This window comes from Embiotoca jacksoni, unplaced genomic scaffold, assembly GCF_022577435.1.
Source record: "Embiotoca jacksoni isolate LCO1_2020_lvr unplaced genomic scaffold, fEmbJac1.0.p SCAF_27, whole genome shotgun sequence".
Taxonomy (NCBI): domain Eukaryota; kingdom Metazoa; phylum Chordata; class Actinopteri; family Embiotocidae; genus Embiotoca; species Embiotoca jacksoni.
The window spans coordinates 5,511,768-5,531,984 of record NW_027185378.1 but is presented as its reverse complement, the minus strand read 5'-3'; the positions used below and the strand labels follow the sequence as shown (position 1 = coordinate 5,531,984).

General features: G+C 47.5%; 1 protein-coding gene across 2 annotated transcripts; it reads right to left on the bottom strand.

The window, feature by feature from the left end:
* Nucleotides 1-439: 439 nt before the first annotated feature.
* On the bottom strand, nucleotides 440-19,192 carry LOC138205185 (uncharacterized). Of its 2 annotated transcripts, none has more exons than XM_069160946.1 (5): nucleotides 18,565-19,192; nucleotides 11,721-11,802; nucleotides 11,016-11,532; nucleotides 6,802-6,855; nucleotides 440-1,815 (listed from the first exon to the last, which is right to left on the bottom strand). In XM_069160946.1, exons 3-5 carry the CDS (start codon nucleotides 11,160-11,162, stop codon nucleotides 1,402-1,404), a joined length of 615 nt encoding a protein of 204 aa, XP_069017047.1. In that variant the 5' UTR covers nucleotides 11,163-11,532; nucleotides 11,721-11,802; nucleotides 18,565-19,192; the 3' UTR covers nucleotides 440-1,401. The 2 variants fall into 2 exon arrangements, with proteins under 2 accessions (XP_069017047.1, XP_069017048.1); XM_069160947.1 differs by lacking the exon at nucleotides 18,565-19,192 and adding an exon at nucleotides 11,968-11,988.
* Nucleotides 19,193-20,217: the final 1,025 nt, after the last annotated feature.

Genomic DNA, 20,217 nt, shown 5'->3' with positions numbered 1-20,217 from the left:
CACACACACACACAAAGAGCGTTTCTCCGAGTGTGAGCTGACACAAGGAGGCTTGCGGCTGTTGGCTGGAGGTCGGCGACCTTCTCATCGGCGACGGAAGACACGCGAGACGGACTAATCGTTTTTTTTATTTATTTTTTTTATGCTCGGCCTTTTGAAACGACGTCGATTAGAGCCGAGCTGGGCAGTTCAATGGAGGAGGTAAAAGCAAAAACAATGAGCCGAAAGAGGCTAAAACGCTCCGATCTCGAGTGCACCGCAATCGGGTGACGCTTGCTTACCTGCCGGCCTTTCGCACCGCACCGAGTCATCTGATCCACTGTTGATATCAAAAAAATACGGATGAAACGTTGAGATTTAATTGCTGCTCGCTGTAAGTAAACAAGAGTGCTGTCGTACATTATCGGTACAAGACAAATAAAAAATAAAAAAAATCGCATCCATAACAAGAGGCCACAGGGCGTTTATTGATTCATTTTTGTGCAACAAGGGGCGAAAACATGTCACAATGTCACATTCGCTTCGGAGACATCTTGGTTACAGTGGTGACATCGTGTTTAATCAGCTGATTTCAAAGGGCTGAGAACTACCTCAAGTCTGGTTTGTCACAACAGGAATGTCATTTCAAGGCATTAAGAGATCTTAAGAAACACTGGGAGCTCGTACTTCTACCAGCGGTCCTCTTCTACCTAGAAAGTAATGAGGTACAATATTGGAAAAAAAAAAAAAAAAATGGCACACTACAAGTAGGCTATGCGGAACACAGCACCGTTTACACTCGCCAAATGTGCAGCAAACTATCGTCATACTTTCTTATTTCCACATATCGCTCTTTCTGCACAACAGCGGAACTCATGCGAGGAAAGAGGATACAAGTACTTTACTTGGACCCGGACTACGAGTGACATATTCGTTAAGAAACAACACACATCGGCAAAGGTCAAAGGTCAACTATTCAACTACAGTCATACACGTTTGTTACAGCCCGACCTTTGCGTGACCTGCGTATTCAACAACACATTCAAAAGAAAGCAGTCGCTCGGACAGACCAACGCGACCACCGCCTGCGTTCCATCTCCACGATCGCAAGGGATCAGGTGACTCAGCTCGCCGTGTTTAGTACAGGAAGTTACCGAGAACCTTGCTCGCTTTACATTTTTGTGTCCAGTAATCGCATCAAAAAGGAAGAAACCCCGGAGCCATTTGATTGTCTCGCATGCATTATTTTTCCCCTTGAGTATGGATCCGAAACCTAAAACTACATTCGGGTCTCAGGATGGCCGGTCTGGTCCTCGCGTGTCGCCTCCGGCCCGCGGCCCGTGTTTCCAAGCTTTCTCCGTCCTTTCCTTCTCGGGATCTTTTCAGACGCAGCTGTACATATGTAATACCTGATGCTTCCTTTTAAGAAATGTTGCGTCGGGCCGTGTTGTCCTCCAAGTGGATTTCACGCGGAGAGCAACGATCAAAGTGACGGGGTGAGGGTTTACCTGAGTGCGCAATAGTTCGACCATCAAACAGAACGTCTTTTTTTTTACATTTATTTTGTTTTTTCTTCTCAGCGGTCGGTTTCAGAACAGTCACTCCTTGGTCTCGCTGCAGAGGCCGCGGAAAAGCAGCCGTCCGGGAATGAAGAGAGGGGCGGAGGATTATCTGGCGGAGGTGGCGGAGAGGCGGCGGTGAATTTTCCCTTAGGAGCAGGGGGGCTCCTCGGACGGGGTCGGGGGGCTGCGGGGGGGGCACCGTGCTCAAGGAGCGGAAGGCGAAGATGGAGGGGTCGTAGGTGTACCTGGGTGGAGGACGGCCGCCGGTCAGGGTCTGAGGACACAGAGAGACAGAGAGAGAGAGAGAGAGAGACGGGTGTTCATGGAGCTGCGAGATGGAGGTGTTTGGGTTAATCCGGCCTTTGAGCGTCATCCGATAGAAACGGCGAGGATTACCTGCCGTCTTACTCTCGCTGCGCCACTGCTGCTCCAGTTACTACGGTTACGCTCGCACGACTGCGATGTCGAAATTTTCTTGCCGCAGCGAAATGTCGTAGAGAGGAGCGACCGAAAATCAATCTGACTGCACCTCATTAAAACATTCACACTCGGGGTTTTTTTTTTGTTGTTGTTGTTTTTTTTTTATTTTATTGTTTTTTTTTTGTTGTTTTTTTCATTCCCGCTGCAGGTTCAGTGACATACATGCTTTTCCACTCGCACAGGCATCCGAGCACAACCTCGCTTTTCTACGTTGGAGCTCTCCAAAGCCGTCTGTCTAAAATTAGCCCGGGTCATTTTCCTCCCCACAGGAAACGACAGGAAATGACTTTGTTGGATTTGGCAGCGAGGCAGCACTTTCTCCAGAGCCTACTGAGGGGGAGGGAGGGGTGTGGGTGTGTGTGTGTGTGTGTGTGTGTGTGTGTGTGTGTGTGTGTGTGTGCGCGTGACAAGGCGCACCGAGGCAGATTCCCTGCTTCTGCTTTTAACCGACATCCGCTGAGAAAACCGGGGGAGCGTGTTTCCGTGGACGGTTGTTGTATTCACGCCGCGGCGAGGAGGTGAGGGTCGGTGCGTCCCGGTGACGGCCTGATTCCGCCGAGACAAAGTACCCGGTGACATCAGCGCGTACGAGGGAGGAATCCCGGGGAGAGCGCAGCGCAGCGCAGCGCAGCGCGCGCGACGCCGCAGGTGCTTCAACCCAACGTCTTCGGGGGACTCGGCGCTGACGATCGAGCCACGGTAACTCGGCGACGGTTCCCGGGCAACCGCCGAGAGCCGTCTCACGCGCCGACGTTCAAGTAAACAGGCACAAAAAAAAACCAACACACACACACGAAGAACAAGTTCTGATAAACCTTGATAGATGTGAACGGTGGTAAGATGTTCTCCATATGGTGGCTGAGAGTCCGTCCAACTGTTGTTGGGGGCGGAGGGGGGGGGGGGAGGGGGGGGGGAGTCATAGATCAGGATGTGCTCCCGAGTACACGGTAACAATCCTCACTGAGACTCGCATCTGCAGGAGGACGGACATTTAGGACCCCCCGAAGGGTCAAACTGAGCGCAAATCCAGACACCGACAGCAGCGGGAGGGAAGGCCGAGTTCAATCACCCGTACGCTCGGAACCGACTTCTCCTTCGACGCGTAAACACATTCAGGGCAGAACCCTTCCAGTTAATGGATGACGAAAGCACGTCAGAGAACGCCTTTCAAATACGCCGCGCAGAACGCTCCCTCCCCGGCGCCGCTCGCGGCTCCCGGACGAACCGTCAAGAGGACGGAAAGCGCCGAGCTCTTGTCAACAGTGGCGAAATGTTCTCGACTGACCCGTCGCCGAACGCGCAGCCAATCGCGGCGAGTCGACGGCGGGCACGCTGGGAGATAAGCGCTAACTCGCGCTGTGTGTGTCGGTCGCGCGACCTCTCTCGCCTTTCGGGTCACCGCGGCCGGTGTGGAAACCGAGAGGCTGAACTGTGGTGCGCAATCTGTCCTCTAAAGTTCACTAACACGCCGGCTGCAGTCTTTACTCCGCGCTGACGTGGGAGGTTGCCTCATACTAAACACACAGACGAGAACTTTTAATCCAACTCGGAGAGAAAAATGGTCCGTGAGCATTTATCTGTTCTCGGACTTTCCACACTTACAGGCGGCGGTGAAGTTTACTTTCCTCAAAACCAGAAGAGGCATGCAACGCATTTTTCTATAATTTAGGAGCCCCCCCCCCCACCCCCCCCTCCACTCTGTTCATATCTACACCGTTTTCCCTTCACCTCAATCAATCTTCGCACTCCTTTCCGCCCATTCTTTACGGTGGCTGAAACCAGACGCCATCACTCTTGCCTGCTTAAAGCCTGGGAGGCTCTCATCAATACGCTCCTATTCACCTCCAACCCCTGGAGGAGGTGCGGGGGAGGAGGGGGGAAGGGGGAGAGGGGAAGGGGGAGGCCTCGGCAGCAGCAACAGTGGCCAAAGTCATGTTTTTCCTGCTGCTTCCACATGACCCCACCCCTTTAAAAACCGTGTACACACACACACACACACACACACACACACACACACACCAGCACCACCACCGTCGACCTCTTCAACCCCTCTAACAACTCCCATGATTGAATGCTTGAATCCAGTCTCCGGGCTGGGGCCCCCATCCGGATCCAGTGTCTCTTCTGGATCCCGGCCAGGAAAACGGAGAGCAGACGGATAAAAGAGGCAAAGAGAGATGGAAGGAACGAGGTAGCAGCAGAGAGGAGATCTGGGAGAGGGAGAGGGAGGGAGAATGGGAGAACGGGGTTGTACGGAGCGACACAAAAGGCCGGAGAGAGTCAACACAAGCCTCCGAATGGCTCCTCGTCACTCCAAAGACTCTGTGTACTCACTTCAAGAAGAAGAAGGAAAAAAAGCTATTAAGAGGAACAAACTCGGCGCCCACAGACGTCACTGACGGGCACAACAACGCCACCGACTCCACCAGCGAGAACACCGGATAATGAGCAATATCTCTATGTATCACTGGAGCTAAGCATGATAGCAGCCGGCCAGGCTATAAATGGAAAATGACTCCATCCCTGGAAATACACCACAAGGGAACCGTGTACACACACACACACACACACACACACACACACACACACACACACACACACACACACACACACACCAACTCCTCTTCCTCCTCCTCGGCTCCAGCCGCTCATCGCCACTCACTTCTTCTTCCTCAACCACTGAAAGATCATCCTCGGGGCTTTATTTTTTCACACATTTGTACTCCTCATGCATCCCTCCGCGCATATATGGAGGATGGATGTAAACTCGACGCTTGTTGCAGTCGGTGTGCGTGTGCGTGTGTGTGCGTGTGTGTGTGCGTGTGCGTGTGCGTGTACATAAACAAGTGTGTGATAAGGTTCCACTGACACTGTCCCACGCAACGTGATAATAACGTCACTTTTCTCACCACACTGCGCATCCTTCTGGAGAGCTCCGCTCGGTGCCAAAAAAAAAAAAAAAAAAAGGAAAGAAAAAGCCGAGGAGACTCTCCAGCGTGCCGCCTTCAGCCGCCACCAGCAGAAAGCAGCCTGTAACGCAGCTACAGCGCCGTAGTGAAGCAGGATCGCGGTAGTCGGACAAATGGCTTTGCAGAAAGATCAGCCGGGAACGCGATGTTGGGAAAATACCTTCGTGTTTATGAAGGGGAGTGAAAAGTTCTCTGTGTGTGATCACTAATGGGACTCCTGGAAAACCGGGGCTATTAAAGGTTGTTGAGTGAGATCAAGAGATCAAACCAACTTAAAAAGAAAAGAAAAAAAAAAGAGCGCACGTTTCATCTCGCTTCTTTACGCCCAAGTACGACTGCGGTTCTTCGGCTCGGTGTTTTTGTTTGTGAAAAGAATCCCGACGGTGCGATGGGATCTTTTTCTTTTTTTTCTTTTTTTTTTCTTTCCAGGCGTCTCCGTCGCGTCTCCGGAGCGAGCGGGGCATGGGAACAAACGCCGCAGCCAGATGCCGTCCCAGTGTGCGGTTGGATGGAGATCAAGGTGCTTGGGCGACACGGCGGGCTCGGGCTGTTCACCGGGGGTGGGGGGGGGGAGGGAGGGAGAGAGAGAGAGAGAGCAACCTTGCAACCTCATCACGGCTGTAATGGACACCCCGATCTGGACGGCCTGTTATCAGTCTGCATAAAAGAAAACGGCTCCAGTGTGCAAGTGTGTGTGTGTGTGTGTGTGTGTGTGTGTGTGTGTGTGTGTGTGTGTGTGTGTGTGTGTGTGTGTGTGTGTTTTTAGACTCTTTTGCTCTTCAGATTTTATTTATGTACTTGACAGAGATAACAAGGACAGAGAAAATAATAGGGAGGAGAGGAGGAGGGGGGGTGGGGGGTGGGGGGGATTCACCCAGCATTAAAATGGACACAGAAGAGCCAGTTCAGACCGGGACGACGTGACATCTCCACAGAGACTCTCTGTACTGCTGCCTGAACTGCTGGCTTTTCACGTTTTTTTTTTAAATTTGCATTTGTGGGTAGCAATGAAACGGTAAAAACTTTAAAAAAAAAACTAAAAAAGACGAGGCTCCAGAAGTGGGAGACTCCCGCGGGTGCTTCAGCAGAATGGCCTTCCATTCGCTTATGCAAATCTATGCCGTGAATCTCTTAGACAGGAGATCTCCCCTGTTTAGGCAACGTCTCCCGTCTTTGTCCGGATCGGTTGTGTCGTTTAAGAGAAGCTGGCATCTCCTCGAACGAGCAAAAATTTTAAAAAAAAACATCAACTACGGGCGTTCGCACGCTGCTGCCACTTTTACCAGCGTTTGTTCTGAAACGACAAAAGTTTCATCTCATCGCGAAAATGTTTGGTCGAAAGCTGGGTTTAAGATTTCAAAGTCCTGGTGAAGCCGGGGGGAGCTGAAGGCATTGGGTTTCGCAAATACTAACCCACGCTGGCGGTGGTATCCTTTATAAGCCACTATAATGTTCTGAGCATGAATTCTTCTTGATAATGCTGAATACAGCGTGGAAGAAACGATAAATCAAGATTTTCTGATTGAATGTGTTCAAACGTCAGCGTGCAGTTGCTGTCTATCGGTCCAGCGGCTCCGATGACCTCACGCCGACACCGCTCGGCACGTAAACATCTGCCGGTGCCGAACAGAGCGGGAGGGGAAGTGTGCATGTTTATATTCATGTTAATACCACTTGCAAGTACAATTTCTACTCACGACAAACGTCAACAGGATGGTTTGAACAGAACCCGGCCGCCGCGCACTTCATCCTGACAAAACCGCCGTGTGTTCATTTGTGTGGGAAGGTGCGTTGAATGGACGTGAACTCACCCGAATCTTTATAGTGCGCGTTTTCCCTCCGCAGTTCTTTTTCAGCAGCATTTTCTGTGGAGAAGAAGAACACACGGTGACAGCTACAGAGGAGAAAAAAACAAGTTCCTTTCCCTCGACTTTACCAACTCTGCTGCAGCTTCTGAGTGACGACCCCGAAACTGGCTCAATCCCTCTTCTTATGCAACTCGTCCTGTAAAACAAACTTGTGGTCGTGTAAACCCTGCACGACAAAACACATTGTGTTCAATTGTTTGTGGAACGTTTTTGTTTGTTTTTGTTTTTGTTTCCCCCCCCCCCAGGCTTTACGCGCGCGAGAATAATATTTCTATTCGAGCGTATTGCTGAATGAAGCGAAGCCCCTCGAACAGTCGCCTTTACGTCGAAAGCGACGACCGGGGGCGCGCGCTGCCGGTGGACTCGCGTTGAATCGGGACGGTCGAGGGAGCGAGGCGACTCCAGCCGCCTCACTAAACTAAACAGTTGGTCCATGAAGCTTATGCAATATCCTGTCTCCCGCTCCCCTCCATGTCCGCGCAACTCCGCCGTTCTCCAGAAAACAGCGGGGGCGGAGGGACCACACAATCATCGAATTGTCTCCAGTCGGGGGAGGTAGCTTCCAAGGGGGAAGGGAGCAGGAGAGAATGGAAACGCAGGACTCCTGCTGTTGTGACGTGGGAAGGGAGTCCGTGTGCACTTGCCCTCGTGCTCACCTCCTGCCAGCCCTCATCTTGTTTCTGCATCGGTGCCACGGCGAACCATTTGGGTGCGAAAGCTGCTCGAGCGAGAGTTTTCGAAAAACTTTGTGCGTATTTCGACTTCCTCAACAGAAAAAGAAAAGAAAAGAAAAGAAAAAGCTCAAAGAGATCGGTTTTATTTTGGAGGCCACGTGTTTGATCCGCTCGACTGAAAAGGTCCAGTCAACCTACAAGGTCTCACTCAATGTTCAAAATGAGATCACTTTGTTATACTCTCATTTGATCCTACACATCCACCGCTGTGAGTCAAGCGGAACCGCTCGGCCCACCACACCACCCTCCATCTTCGACTGCACGCACGCACACACACACACACACACACACACACACACACACACACACACACACACACACAAAGTCCAGCAGGTCGCAACTTGCCAGTCGGCTAACTGTTTTTGGCCGACTGTTATTCCAAAGAACACAAAAAGGATTTGATAAGATTTTGTCAATGCTGGTTGGACATTTAACATTTTAGTCTGTCATTGTTTCGATAACTTCTGCTGAATAAAAGAGGTTTCGCCACCGTTTATGTCTTGACAGCTAAACCTCCAACACAGCAGCTGGTTTTACCTGCACCTCTTAATGCAGTCGTACACTACTGCACTCTTATTTTGAAGAGGCATCGCTGAAAATAAAAGCACGACGTTTAACGTGAAGCATCAGAACGTCTTCATCCCGCTGCTTTTAATACTATATTGAAATGAATAGTAGGTTATGCTTGGGAATTGGTTGGAAGTAAGGCGACCTTCAAAAACAGGCAACACCCTATAAAAATACTTCCGTGGACATCTGAGCGTGTCATTTTATTACATTTTGTAGATTGGCAACATGTGACATATTTCTCAAATGGCCTGCAGCTGCCACTCAACCTGTTGCCCTGACATAACAATAAGACTAGCAAACACTGGCAAAGCCACATCTGAGCAATTGGACCTGGATTAACAAGCATTAGGGATTATCAGAGACGAAAAGAAAACAACTCACTGACCCTGTAACCCTCCCTTTAAGAAAAGCATGACACAAATAAATATGTCTGCTGCTGGTCTAACTGCAGCATGGTAGCCATCCATGGCACTCACTGGCCTTAGACCGTCTCGGGTTGATAAATTGACTTTCAAATTGTTTCGACACCCAATATTAAGAGTTCTCTGAGGCGAATATGAATTTATTTGGGTAATATAAAGATATTGCTCTCCGTTCCTTCCTTGTCAAATTAAACCGATGCTCTAAAATGAATCTATTTGGAATTGAAAATGTCGGGTTAGGTTTTAGTCGTGCGCTCCTCCTCCTCCACCTTCCACACACACATCGCACGTGATTCCGCTGAATACGGGGTTGTTGTTGTTGTTGTTTTTTTCAAAGAAAACGAGGTCAGCCGTCCTTCCGTCTTTAGTTCAAACTACGTAAAAGAACTGCCGTGCTTCCGGTGGAGAAGTTGAGGCAGACTTTGTGACGAGATGCTGTCCAGCTAAAGGGTTAACGGGAGACTTTAGCTGCGTCTGCTGGCTACCTCTGTAGGCCCCCTTTTGTATTCCCTGCAGCACCTCCCATTCCACTTGACTGAGTGTGCGCGCACACACACACACACACACTCACTCTGATACAGAAACATACTCACAGACAGGAGGATGTACACATGCAGACACAAACAGACAGGCAGGCTGAAAGATGCCGACCCAAACCACGCACTCGTCCTCGTTTTTTTTCTGATCACCCCTCTCGTTGCTGCCCGCTGTCTCTCATCATCTGTTCTTTCCCTCTAAAAACCCCACGGACATATGGACCCCTGAAACCTGCAGTTTCTCTCTGCAAACACACACACACACACACACACACACACACACACACACACACACACACACACCAACATGTATACTGTGATGCACGCACACACACACACACACCCCCTTTCCTATACACGGTGTGGGCCAACAAGTCTATTGGATTTTAATGATTAGTGGACCAGCTTCTCCATGACTCATTAGTGGCTGTCGTTTTTCTGTTGTTTATTTAATCCTCTCCTTCTGCCTCCACCCATCCAACGTTTCCCCTCGCCCACCAGCCTTTGTGAGAAACGAGGGCGGACATCTGCCGTCCGTGCCTCCCTCTCCTTCATCCTTCTCCAGCCAGACCACCGTGGTGGCAAGCGTCCGGCTATGGAAAGGGAAGACTTTGTTTGCTTGTGTGAGCGTGCACATTTTGTGTGGCCGTGTGTGTGTGTGTGTGTGTGTGTGTGTGTGCGTGCGTGTGTGTGTGTGTGTGTTTGGAGGGTGGTCATCATTGTATTTTTGGACCAAATCCTCGACCCGAGCTCGCTGTTTGATTTGATCAGGGGGGGTAGTCCAAGGCTCATCTGCTGTTTGGTTACAACATTTCCAGTGGAGTGCACTTATTGCTGCGATGGCGAGTTAAATATTAAATTAATTCAGAAACAAACACTTCAGCTCATGGTTAAAATGGTCATTCAGACAGGAAAAGACAGCATGCGAGTATTTTCAAGTATCTGGGGAAAGAAAATGAATCTGGCCACAAAGAAGACATCACCAGATGACCTTGTGACATAATGTAATAAAATACATGTTCCTTTGTTCTGTTACTCAGATTCATGATGTTCTCCAAGTTAAACATCCGACTGAAAGATAATTAGTGTCACAATGATTGTCGGTAACAATAATTGATAACTGATGTATCAGTTGCTACAGAGAGGGCTCTTGTGAATGCACACATACCAAAGTATTTAAGGAAAAAGTATTTCCCTTTTATGCCACTTTATACTTTTACTCCACTTAAATTCATATTGAAAGATTGTACTTCTCACTCCTCTATATGTATTTAGATTTCAAAAATAAAAAGTTTACAAAATATTATGTAATCCACTTCAACCATTTGCAACATTAAAATGCTATTTACACAATAATTTGTAACAGCAATCCCATAATAGGAGAGTGTAATAGCATAGTAACAGCAGTTTTTCTGTATATATATATATTTTTTTTTGTATTGTTTAAGTACATTTTAGTAATGGTACCCATCTTAAATGTTCATTTTCTGTATAATTTGTGCTTCTAATTGCCTTTTCTTTTCACCGCCACTTTTACTTACAAGTAAAACATCTCAACGCTTTTTCTACCATTGTGATTTTGTTTAATTAATAATATGTAACCAGTGTTATGTAATCATAAATTAATGACGTAAAGGTGTAGGCTAGATGTCGAAAGCTAAGCTCGAAGCGCCTACACGCCGCAGTGTTTATTACACCCCTGCTTGAAAGTGTTGGATAGAACAAACAGCAGCTATTTCTAAACCTCTCACAACAGGGGGGGTTATATCAGTGTTAACGTGCTCGATAAATATCAGGGCTTTTCTTCCCGTTACGTTGTCTGATATGTCATCCGGCTGACACTCAGAGCAAATGTCGGTGTTCTTGATATTTAGGTGGAGCTCGGATTTACTGACCTGTTGCATCTTCTCCAAGTCCAAACTGGGTCTCCCCGGCTCCCCGCCGTAGCTGTGCCGATACTTTCTGTAAGGTGCTGACTGGTCAAAGTGGGTCAGGATGATGGGCCGTGCAACTGGCTGTACCACCTGGAGCTGAAATCGCATGGGGGGCGGCTTGAGGCTACGTGGTGGGCTGGAGCTGAAGAGTACGGGGCTGGGGGAGGCGGCCAGACGAGCGCCGGGCTCGACCGGCGGCCTGACGGAGGCGGCCGGCGACCTGCAGCCACACAGGTCGCGCACCTCCTCGTCGCTGGAGGGGCTGCTGTGGTGGTCGCCGTGGCGCTGGGGGGAGCGCGGTCACCCACTTCCGGTTATCGCCGCAGCTGATTCGCTCGAGCTCTTCCTCGGAAGAGTGACGATCCAGATTGGCATCTAAGAGGAGGCGGAGGCGTCGTAACCGGGCCGGGGAGAGGGGACCTTGGTTGTGCTGCTGGCTGGTGGCCAACGGGGGTGAGGGCACAATTTCGCCGTCTCTCTGGAAGAGTTGATGACAATCAGGAGACGGTGGAGACACGGGTTCAAAAAGAGTGCCAATGCTCTTATCTACGGGCACATCATCTGCAAACTAAAACATCTAATTGAAATGTGTACGAATCATTAAGCGATCGAGGGGGATTAGCATCTATTTACGTCACATTTATTTGGCCGGCGGCAGGCACGCACCTCTATCAATCTGTGCAAGCTCCTGGTTCTCCCCTTCTGAGTCATCACTCTCTCCTCCGTCCGCGCTGCCATGGTAAGAAATCTGGAGAAAAGATTCACATACATGGTAAATTAAGCAATTACATATCCTGCTCTGGTCATTATTTATCCTCATTCTTCTTCTCTTTTTTTTTTAAGTCAAAATTGATTTGGTCAACTTGTGAATGTTTTTAGAAGATCAGTTGCAAAGAGCCGCTAAAATACTCACTCATACACAAGTAAGGAGCTCCAAAGATGACCCAATTAGGGCTTCTAGTTTATCGCGAGCATCTGAACACAGATTTACCCAAAGTTCAAATAATGAATAATTAAGTAAAACAATCTCATTATTTCTTATTACGAGTTGTGAACAATGTTTTCTTATTTTGACACAAAACAGACCACGAATCAGCAACATAGACATGATTTACGATGTGCCTCCGACAGAGAAGACAAAAATCTGAAGTTCATCTAAATACTGCGCAGTAAATTTCGACAACACCGATGAGCCCAAAAGACATGCACAAAGTTGAGTCACGGCATTGTCAAAGTTCACGCAAACTAAAGCAGCCTGTCTCTTTAAAATCAATTCCTCCTCTAAAGCAGCAACAACAATGCAGAAACCCTGCAGACTGCAACGCTAAGAGTTAAGTAATGCGCCTCACACTCAGTAATTACCACTCCCAGGCTTCGCTGAGCAGCTGCCATCTGTGCTTGTGTGTGTGGTGTGTGGTGTGTGTGTGTGTGTGTGTGTGTATGCTTACACACATACATCCACACAAACATACAGTGTCCTCCCTTCTACTCTGTGATATACACACACACACACACACACACAGACACACAGACACACACACACACACACACACACACACACACACACACACACACACACACACACACACACACACACACACAGTTCGCGCTGAGGCTCTTCAAAAAGAGTGAAAGGAGCCAGAGCGCTTCAAGGCCTAATAAGGAAAAGACAGTATTGAATTCATATTATGTAGAAATTGCAAAGTATAGCTTCACAGTTTGACGTTGTTCTGGGTGAAATCGCCGAGCTACACCACGGTGTGCTGCGCCACGTCAAACATTCACTTCACAAATCTGTTTGTATTTTTTTTTTTTTTTTTTTTTAATCTAGAAACACTTTCTATCATCAAAAAGTCTGTAACTCGATGTAGAGTCCTAAATGGACTTAGAGTGAACTTTACATCTGATCAAGCCCGACACATGTAATGTCAAGGAGCTTTCAGCATAGTATCGACTGTAGCTTTATGATATTGAACTAAGAATGAAAAGATGAAAAGTTGGCATACTTATGACATGAAATGGCCCAATGAGTCACATCACAGGAAACAAAAAGCAGATCTACTGGATGAAAAAAAAAAATAAGCTCAACGCAAGTTGTTTTTATAATATAATATTGGAAACGGTGTTGTGTTCCAGCATAGTAGTCTAAATCTCAACATGTCAACAAAGGGAACGTTTCCAGACAGAAAAGACACTTTGATAAGGCCTGAGGAGCCGTCTTGCTTTTTCAATGGTACAGGAGGGATATGGGAAATATTCTCAATGAAGAGGCCCAGAGCTCAGTACGCAAGACCAAAAAAAAAACCCCGGAGGAGTCTCGAGTTAAACGGCATCACTTCTGAAACTCTGGAGGAAATTTACACGGAAGAATAACCGCGAGAGGGATATGTATTTTGACAAGAGTTTGGCTCGGGGCTTCGGCTGCAGCGTGCACTACAGTGGATTATTGTTGGGCAGCATCCGCCAAACGGCTGAAATCCTATTAAAACTTACCGCGAACGGATGCCGAGGATGAAGTGACGCTGGTGGCTCGTGAACCTCGCGTCCTAATCGCGCTCGGAGGAGACGCGCGTTTAAACCGAGACGTTTAAAATCGGTGTTTGGCGCCCGGCGAGATCGGCGCAGCGATCGCTCCTTTTTCCTCCGCGACTCGCCGCGGCGTCAGCGGCTTCTCAACGGAGCAGCGACTGCGTGTCCAACAAGAAAATGCAAATAGAAGCCGACGGTGAACGACTTGGCCCTTTCTCCTCACCTCCCCACCGCTCCAACGAGGGATCGCCATCGGACGCTCTCGTCAACGGATCAGAAAACGCACGCGTGGGCTGCAGGACGATGTCTTAATATTTAAGTGCGCCAGACTCTTTACTGCTTTAACTCTCGCCTTCATCGTACACGCAGCCGAGGGAACCGTCCCACGCCTTGCTCGACAGCCCTTTCTGTGACCTCCGCGTCTAACCACCACACAAAAGAGCTGGTACAGTTTCAGAGAAATTACGACTTATGCAAAATGGCTTCACATCAATAAACCATAAAAAAAAAAGAAAAAAAAAAAACATGCAAATCTTATCTGGGAGTGTGAAGCAAAGACTGACAACACGTGCAAGTATTTGAATAAGTTTCTCTCTCAGGGGTGTTTTACACCTTCTGTCAAGCATGAGTTTTCTACAGTAGAAACTTGCTGTGTGGCAGTTATCTGATATCAGAATTATTGGTACAAATGGCATCTGTGCATCATGCAGTGTGTGTGTGTGTGTGTGTGTGTGTGTGTGTGTGTGTGTGTGTGTGTGTGTGTGAGAGAGAGAGAGAGAGAGAGAAAACAGGAAATCTTTTCATGTGTTTTTCAGTGAACCATATCTGTTATGGTAGCTGCATCGGCATCGCCGGTACAAAAACACTGAACTCTACGTAACTGACTTTCAGTTCACGGTTCAGAAAAGGTGCAGCAAGGTTTCACCATCATACTCTACTGCAGCACCATCCGTGCTGTTCCACAAAATGGAAATAAAAACCTGTTTTCGTGCAGGTTTTGTCATAAAACGCATTATTACTGATTAAAACAAAAGGTAAAATCAGCAGTTCTCCAATATTTGACCTGTAGTCTGAACACCACCATCACAAGACAAGTATCTTGAAAGCAGCACCGCTCGATGCTTTTAAGGAAATATATTTCCTCCAGTTAGGTTTCTTTTTTTTCAGCTCTTGTATTCATGCCGTGGTTGAGCCTGCACTGCACCACTCCCAACCTGTGCAGGCCACTTTATGCCATCATCCTCACGGATAAGTATTGATACTACTCTTGCAGAAGTGGATGACGAGCAGCGGTACGACGCCACTGCTCTGACGAGAAGCAACGGAGCTGCTTTCGGCCTCGTCAGAGCACACCGAGCGTATGAAAGCAGCACGGGGCGGGCCGCAATTTGCTCGGGATCACATGAACCCGTGAAGCGGACGAGTGAAACATCGCAGCCGTGCGCCCGAGCCTCAACACGCGTCAGTCGGAGCGTTTCGCGCGGACCGACGCCACGAGATCAGCTGCTCGACCGGGACCGCCAACAGTTGGGACCTTTCCCACGCGCCCGTTAAGTCGTTGGCGTTGCACTCGCAGGGGAAAACTGGTGAAGCTAACAACAACAACAGGTGTGTGTGTGTGGGGGGGGGGGGGGGGAAAGGGAGGGGGGAGACACTTCAAATTCTCCGCTGCCGTTTCCATGGCGCTCGAAACACTTCTGCAATGACATTCAAAAAGATGGCTGCAGTGCACTTGAGAAGCTCACGTCAGCCAAAGCACCGCACAAACTTTTAGAATACTTAAGAAGTCCATTTAGAGCCGTGACTGAAGAACAGTGGAGTAATCCAAAATGATGCGCGCATTGAAGGATGTCAGCTGCGACACGATATGCAAGCACGGCATTTTACAGACAACGCAGGGAAATGACATGCTGGCTCATATAATTGGCAGGTTGATATCAATTTAAACATTTTGCTCAACATGGAACATTTAAAGCTGCATATTTACACGGACCTGTGATTTTACACGCTGTGGTGCCAACGTTTTTTTTTTATTATTCACGCGTTCCTTTATTCATATTATAGTCTCAGCACGAGTACCTATTAAGACCAGCAACTGCTCGCTGCTCGATGTCGTTCAGGCAGCTCGGACAAATAAGTCACGTGAAAGTGAGACTGCATGAATAAAGTATAAAAACTGCTTTTGTGCACACATGCAAAGACGGACAAAGAGTTGTGTGTCAAGAACAGTTGAATGAAATCCTTGTCAGTCCCTTGCATCGCTGAGCAGCTTGCTAAGCTGGATCAATGGCAATGTCACAGTGTACACACACACACACACACACACACACACACACACACACACACACACAACCCAGTTCACACACATATCAGCTTTGCTCTGTCCTTCCACACTGTCATGGACACTGTCACACTCCATTCCCCTTTCCATAAAAACACACCACACAGGGTCAAGAGGTGGTTGATTCTCCGTCCCTCACGCTCCACCGGATCTTCCCCGCAACGAAGCCGCCGAGCGGTCTCGATCAGCGGAAGATCTTCTTCCGTTTGGAAAAAAAAATTGCACTCGCTGCCCTCAATCTGCCGGTGACGCTGACCGACCGCTGCGACTCCAGTATGACGTACGGCGCCGCGGAAAAGCCGGACGACGTCAAATCAAATCAGAATCCGAATTCTGCTTTTATTGAGATCACTCAAACTAATGAATGTCGACGATCCGCGAGAATGGAAATATGGGCTGAAATGGGAGGTTCGCACCAGACCGCCAAAAATACAAAGCGATCCGAGCATATTTTGCCGTTATTACTTGAAACCATAACAACTTGCGAGTAATCAGACATGCAGCGGAATGAAAGTCCAGCACCGCGTCACGTCGCAAGCTTTCACTAAACGCTGCTGGCTTATCTTAAAAGTGCTACACCAACGATTTGACCGAGACGAGCTGCCGTGAGAAGTAGAACGGAGTCTGAAAAACAGTTGCAAAATGTGTCCTCCGGCTCTGAAGGAAACCTTCTGAAGTCCCTGACGGGTGCATTACAATGATCTCATTTACAGAGGACACACTTTGAAGTGAAATCCTGCATTATAAACTGTGGGAAAGGAGTTTGTCCAAAACAATCTTTTATCCCTTATCGTCGACCACTATCGGCCTATTGCACATATATTGGTAAATAACCAGAAACTGCATCACACCAACGTCAAAACGGGCTCAAGAAATGATAGAAAAGAGTGTCACTGTTACACAGTTTGCCGCGTTAATGTTATGAAAGTTTATTATTTGCTGTAAAAAAAAATGTTAAACTGCCAAAATATTAACATCAGCGCCAGACTTGGAAAACAGTCAGGCGATAAAAAAGCACTACTAAACACACCGCGTAGCCCCTTGAACGACCCTGTTTACAGACTTCCTGACTTCTCTTAAGTGATGATGTGTTCCTGCATCTCAGTAACTGACAGGGTGAGTACGACGTCACCGTTCCTAATAACAGCAACTTTTGGTCAAAACCATGAAAACAAGTTTGTAATAAACCGTAATTGTCCTTTAAACGTCGTCCAGTCAAAAGGTCATTCGCCGGTTCGTGCGGGCTGACACTTTTCCCCCAATCCGTTCTACCTCACGGACACAAAGGCGTGGAGCAGGTTTCCTCCTGGCTTTTCCTAATTCTCCTGTCCCATACGGGTTCGCTTTCCAGCGGGACTTCCTCTTCAACAGTTTTAGAGCTGCGTCGGGTCGCCGTCGTGGCCCTCGAGAGATCCCGGGCAGCCCGGGGCGGAGAACAACGGGCCTCGTCGCCGCTCGCTGTTCCCATCCCCGCTGACCACTTTCAGCAGAGAGGATTCTACCACTGAGCAGTAAACACAAACAACAACAACAACAACAAAAAGTAGACAATGGGGATGGCACACTTTCCCCCTTTGTCCACCACGGGACAGGAGCACTTTGGCACAAAATGGCTGCCATGCGACTATACAGTTGGTTGATGCACAATAGTGCTGTGGATTGGAGCAAGTTAGTGACCCGTGCAGGATACCATTCACCCCTTTCCACCCGCCGAAAAGAGGCACAATGCTAACTGAGCGGGCGGGGACAATCGCACGGATTCTGCTGTGGGAAATCGGGAGGGTAAAGATGCAACGCGTCCGTCGGGACAATTATAGCTGGCGACCAAAAAAAGGTTGTTGTTGTTGTTTTTTTACTGGAATGTTTTTGAAATCTTTGTGTACATTTGAACGAGCTTATTCCCCTTCTTCCCCACCACACACAGAGCTGTTTCCACCAGGAAACATGGAGCTGTTTTCTCTCTGGAAGATAAAAGGCTGTGGATGCGTTTCACAGGTACAAATGTGGCACTCAAACAGATCATCCTCTCCTTTTTTTGTTGTTGTTGTGTTTGTTTTTTTTACACAGAGGACTGTGGCCATACTGAGTGTGAACACCATTTTTTTTGGGGGGGGGGGGACTTTACAAGCCACAGCTCTGGAGTTAATGAGTGTCCATCTGTGAGTGGAAGAATCCCTTGACATGTCACGTGTAAACATCTGGTAACATCCTGCGAGCCGTGAGAAGAGTAAATTCCTTCTAACGTGGTAATGAATGGTGTTGAGGTGCTCAGAGGCCGAGAACAGCTCCAAACAAGGCTTGCTTAAACATCACAGCTTGAATACTTCCAGAAAGGCTGTGCAGTATGTTTGGGCTGCTGCTGCTGTGTGTGTGTGTGTGTGTGTGTGTGTGTGTGTGTGTGTGTGTAAAGAGTGTTAATGAACTCACCACAAGTGAGTACTCATAATGTTTAAACTGCGTAGTCGACTGGCAAGTCACAAGACAAAAGTAAAGCCACGCTGCGCGCACACACACACACACACACACACACACACACACACACACACACTTCTGGACTGTGTGTTTTGAGCAGTGTACAGCTACAAACCTGTGTTTTTAACAGCCTGTGTGAAAAGAGAAGTCAACTCAGTCCAAACTTACCTTCAGTTGGAAAGGATGAATCTCGTTGAGCGAATGTCGTCTGAGCTTCTTCGTCAGGGTCTTGAGCATGTTTTCTGAAGTAGCTTATGGCTTATCCCCTACAATGAGCTCCGTTCGTATCGCTGTCTCGACACTTACTACGACTTCATCAGCGAACTACTGGCGACTTTTAACACACAAAAAAAAAAAAAAAAAAAAAAAAAGGCACACTTGACTTTAAACCTTTGCCAACCACATACAAAACAACAACAACACTGCGAGCAGCTGCACACTCGTCGCTCCAAGTTAACGAGTGTCGACCAAAAAAAAAAAAAAAAAAAAAAAAAAAGAAAAAGAAAAAGAAAAGCGTTAAACTGCGTAGATGCGGCTTGTTTTCAAAGGCTGCGCGGAGCAAACTTGTTATTTTCGAGTTCATTGAGCGTCTCCGTTTGTTGCCTCGGGTCGTGGTTCTTTTCCTCCGGAGGCTCGCTCACCGTCGCACTCCTACCCGGAGCTTCATTGAAAGATGTTGGGGGGGGGGGGGGAAGAAAAAAAATAAAAAAAAAATAATATCAACTTGGTCGCATTCAGACACGCACACACACGCACACTCGTACACATACACACAAGCAATTGCACGCACCAGTTACACGAACACACACTTCTCCTCCGGCCTGAGCGTTACTGCTCTCTGATTGGCTGCACCGCCGGGTGATGTCATCATTTTCTCTCGGGGAGGAGGGCTGGAAGTTAAAGCCGTACTACCTTGTCGGTTTTCTTCCTCTTTTCATGTCTGAGTAATCATTTATCAACAATAAAACTCTCATAACAAATAGTTTGAAATTTTGCAACTCTTGCAACTCAACTTTAACGCAATTTTCTTACTTTCAGATGTTGCTGTGTTTTTATTATCTCCACTTGTCTTACAGTTGATTTTAGTCAGTCAACTGTTATTTCCTTCCAGCAGACATTGTCTCCTGACATGTCACAGGACAAGAAACGCAAGGTCATCAATCACATAAATGAGTTTCATTTCATGTCTCCCTGGGGCACATACATGGAAATGAAAGGTATCATGAATTAGTTAAATAGTTTACACTTGTCCTTTACCTGCTATGACAACTTCAAATGAATGCTGTGAACATCTGGTTCTATAACCAGTGAGTTGTATCTGTCAAGTCTTACTTTTGACGAGGTGACATTCAAGCATGTCACTCAAGCTACTTTAGTGTCTCTTCAAACTATAGTTTATACAGTGTTCAGATCCACGTGCAGAGACGCGTGATTACAAGCAGAAGTCCTGAATTACAAAATAAAACCATCAGCATAATGTGAAATATCTAATTACTCAATGGAGGAAAACTGTATATGTGGTGCTTTACAATTATGCTCTATTACAAGGTTATTGTTGATGGCTGAATCTGGAACAAGCCTTTTCCTGTTGTTGTCAGGCTGGGTGGAGCTAATTTTAAGTGTCTTATATATCTTGTGTGTGTTAAAAGTTGTCCATATATAAAGTAATGTACAAGTGCACTTGTGTTACTTTCCACCATTGCAATTTGCCATGCTAGGTTATAGTTAACATTATTAAAGTGTTATGCATTATATACATTAAATATAGTGTTATAATTTGATTTGATTTATTATTTAACCATCTTTACTAAAGACCAACTT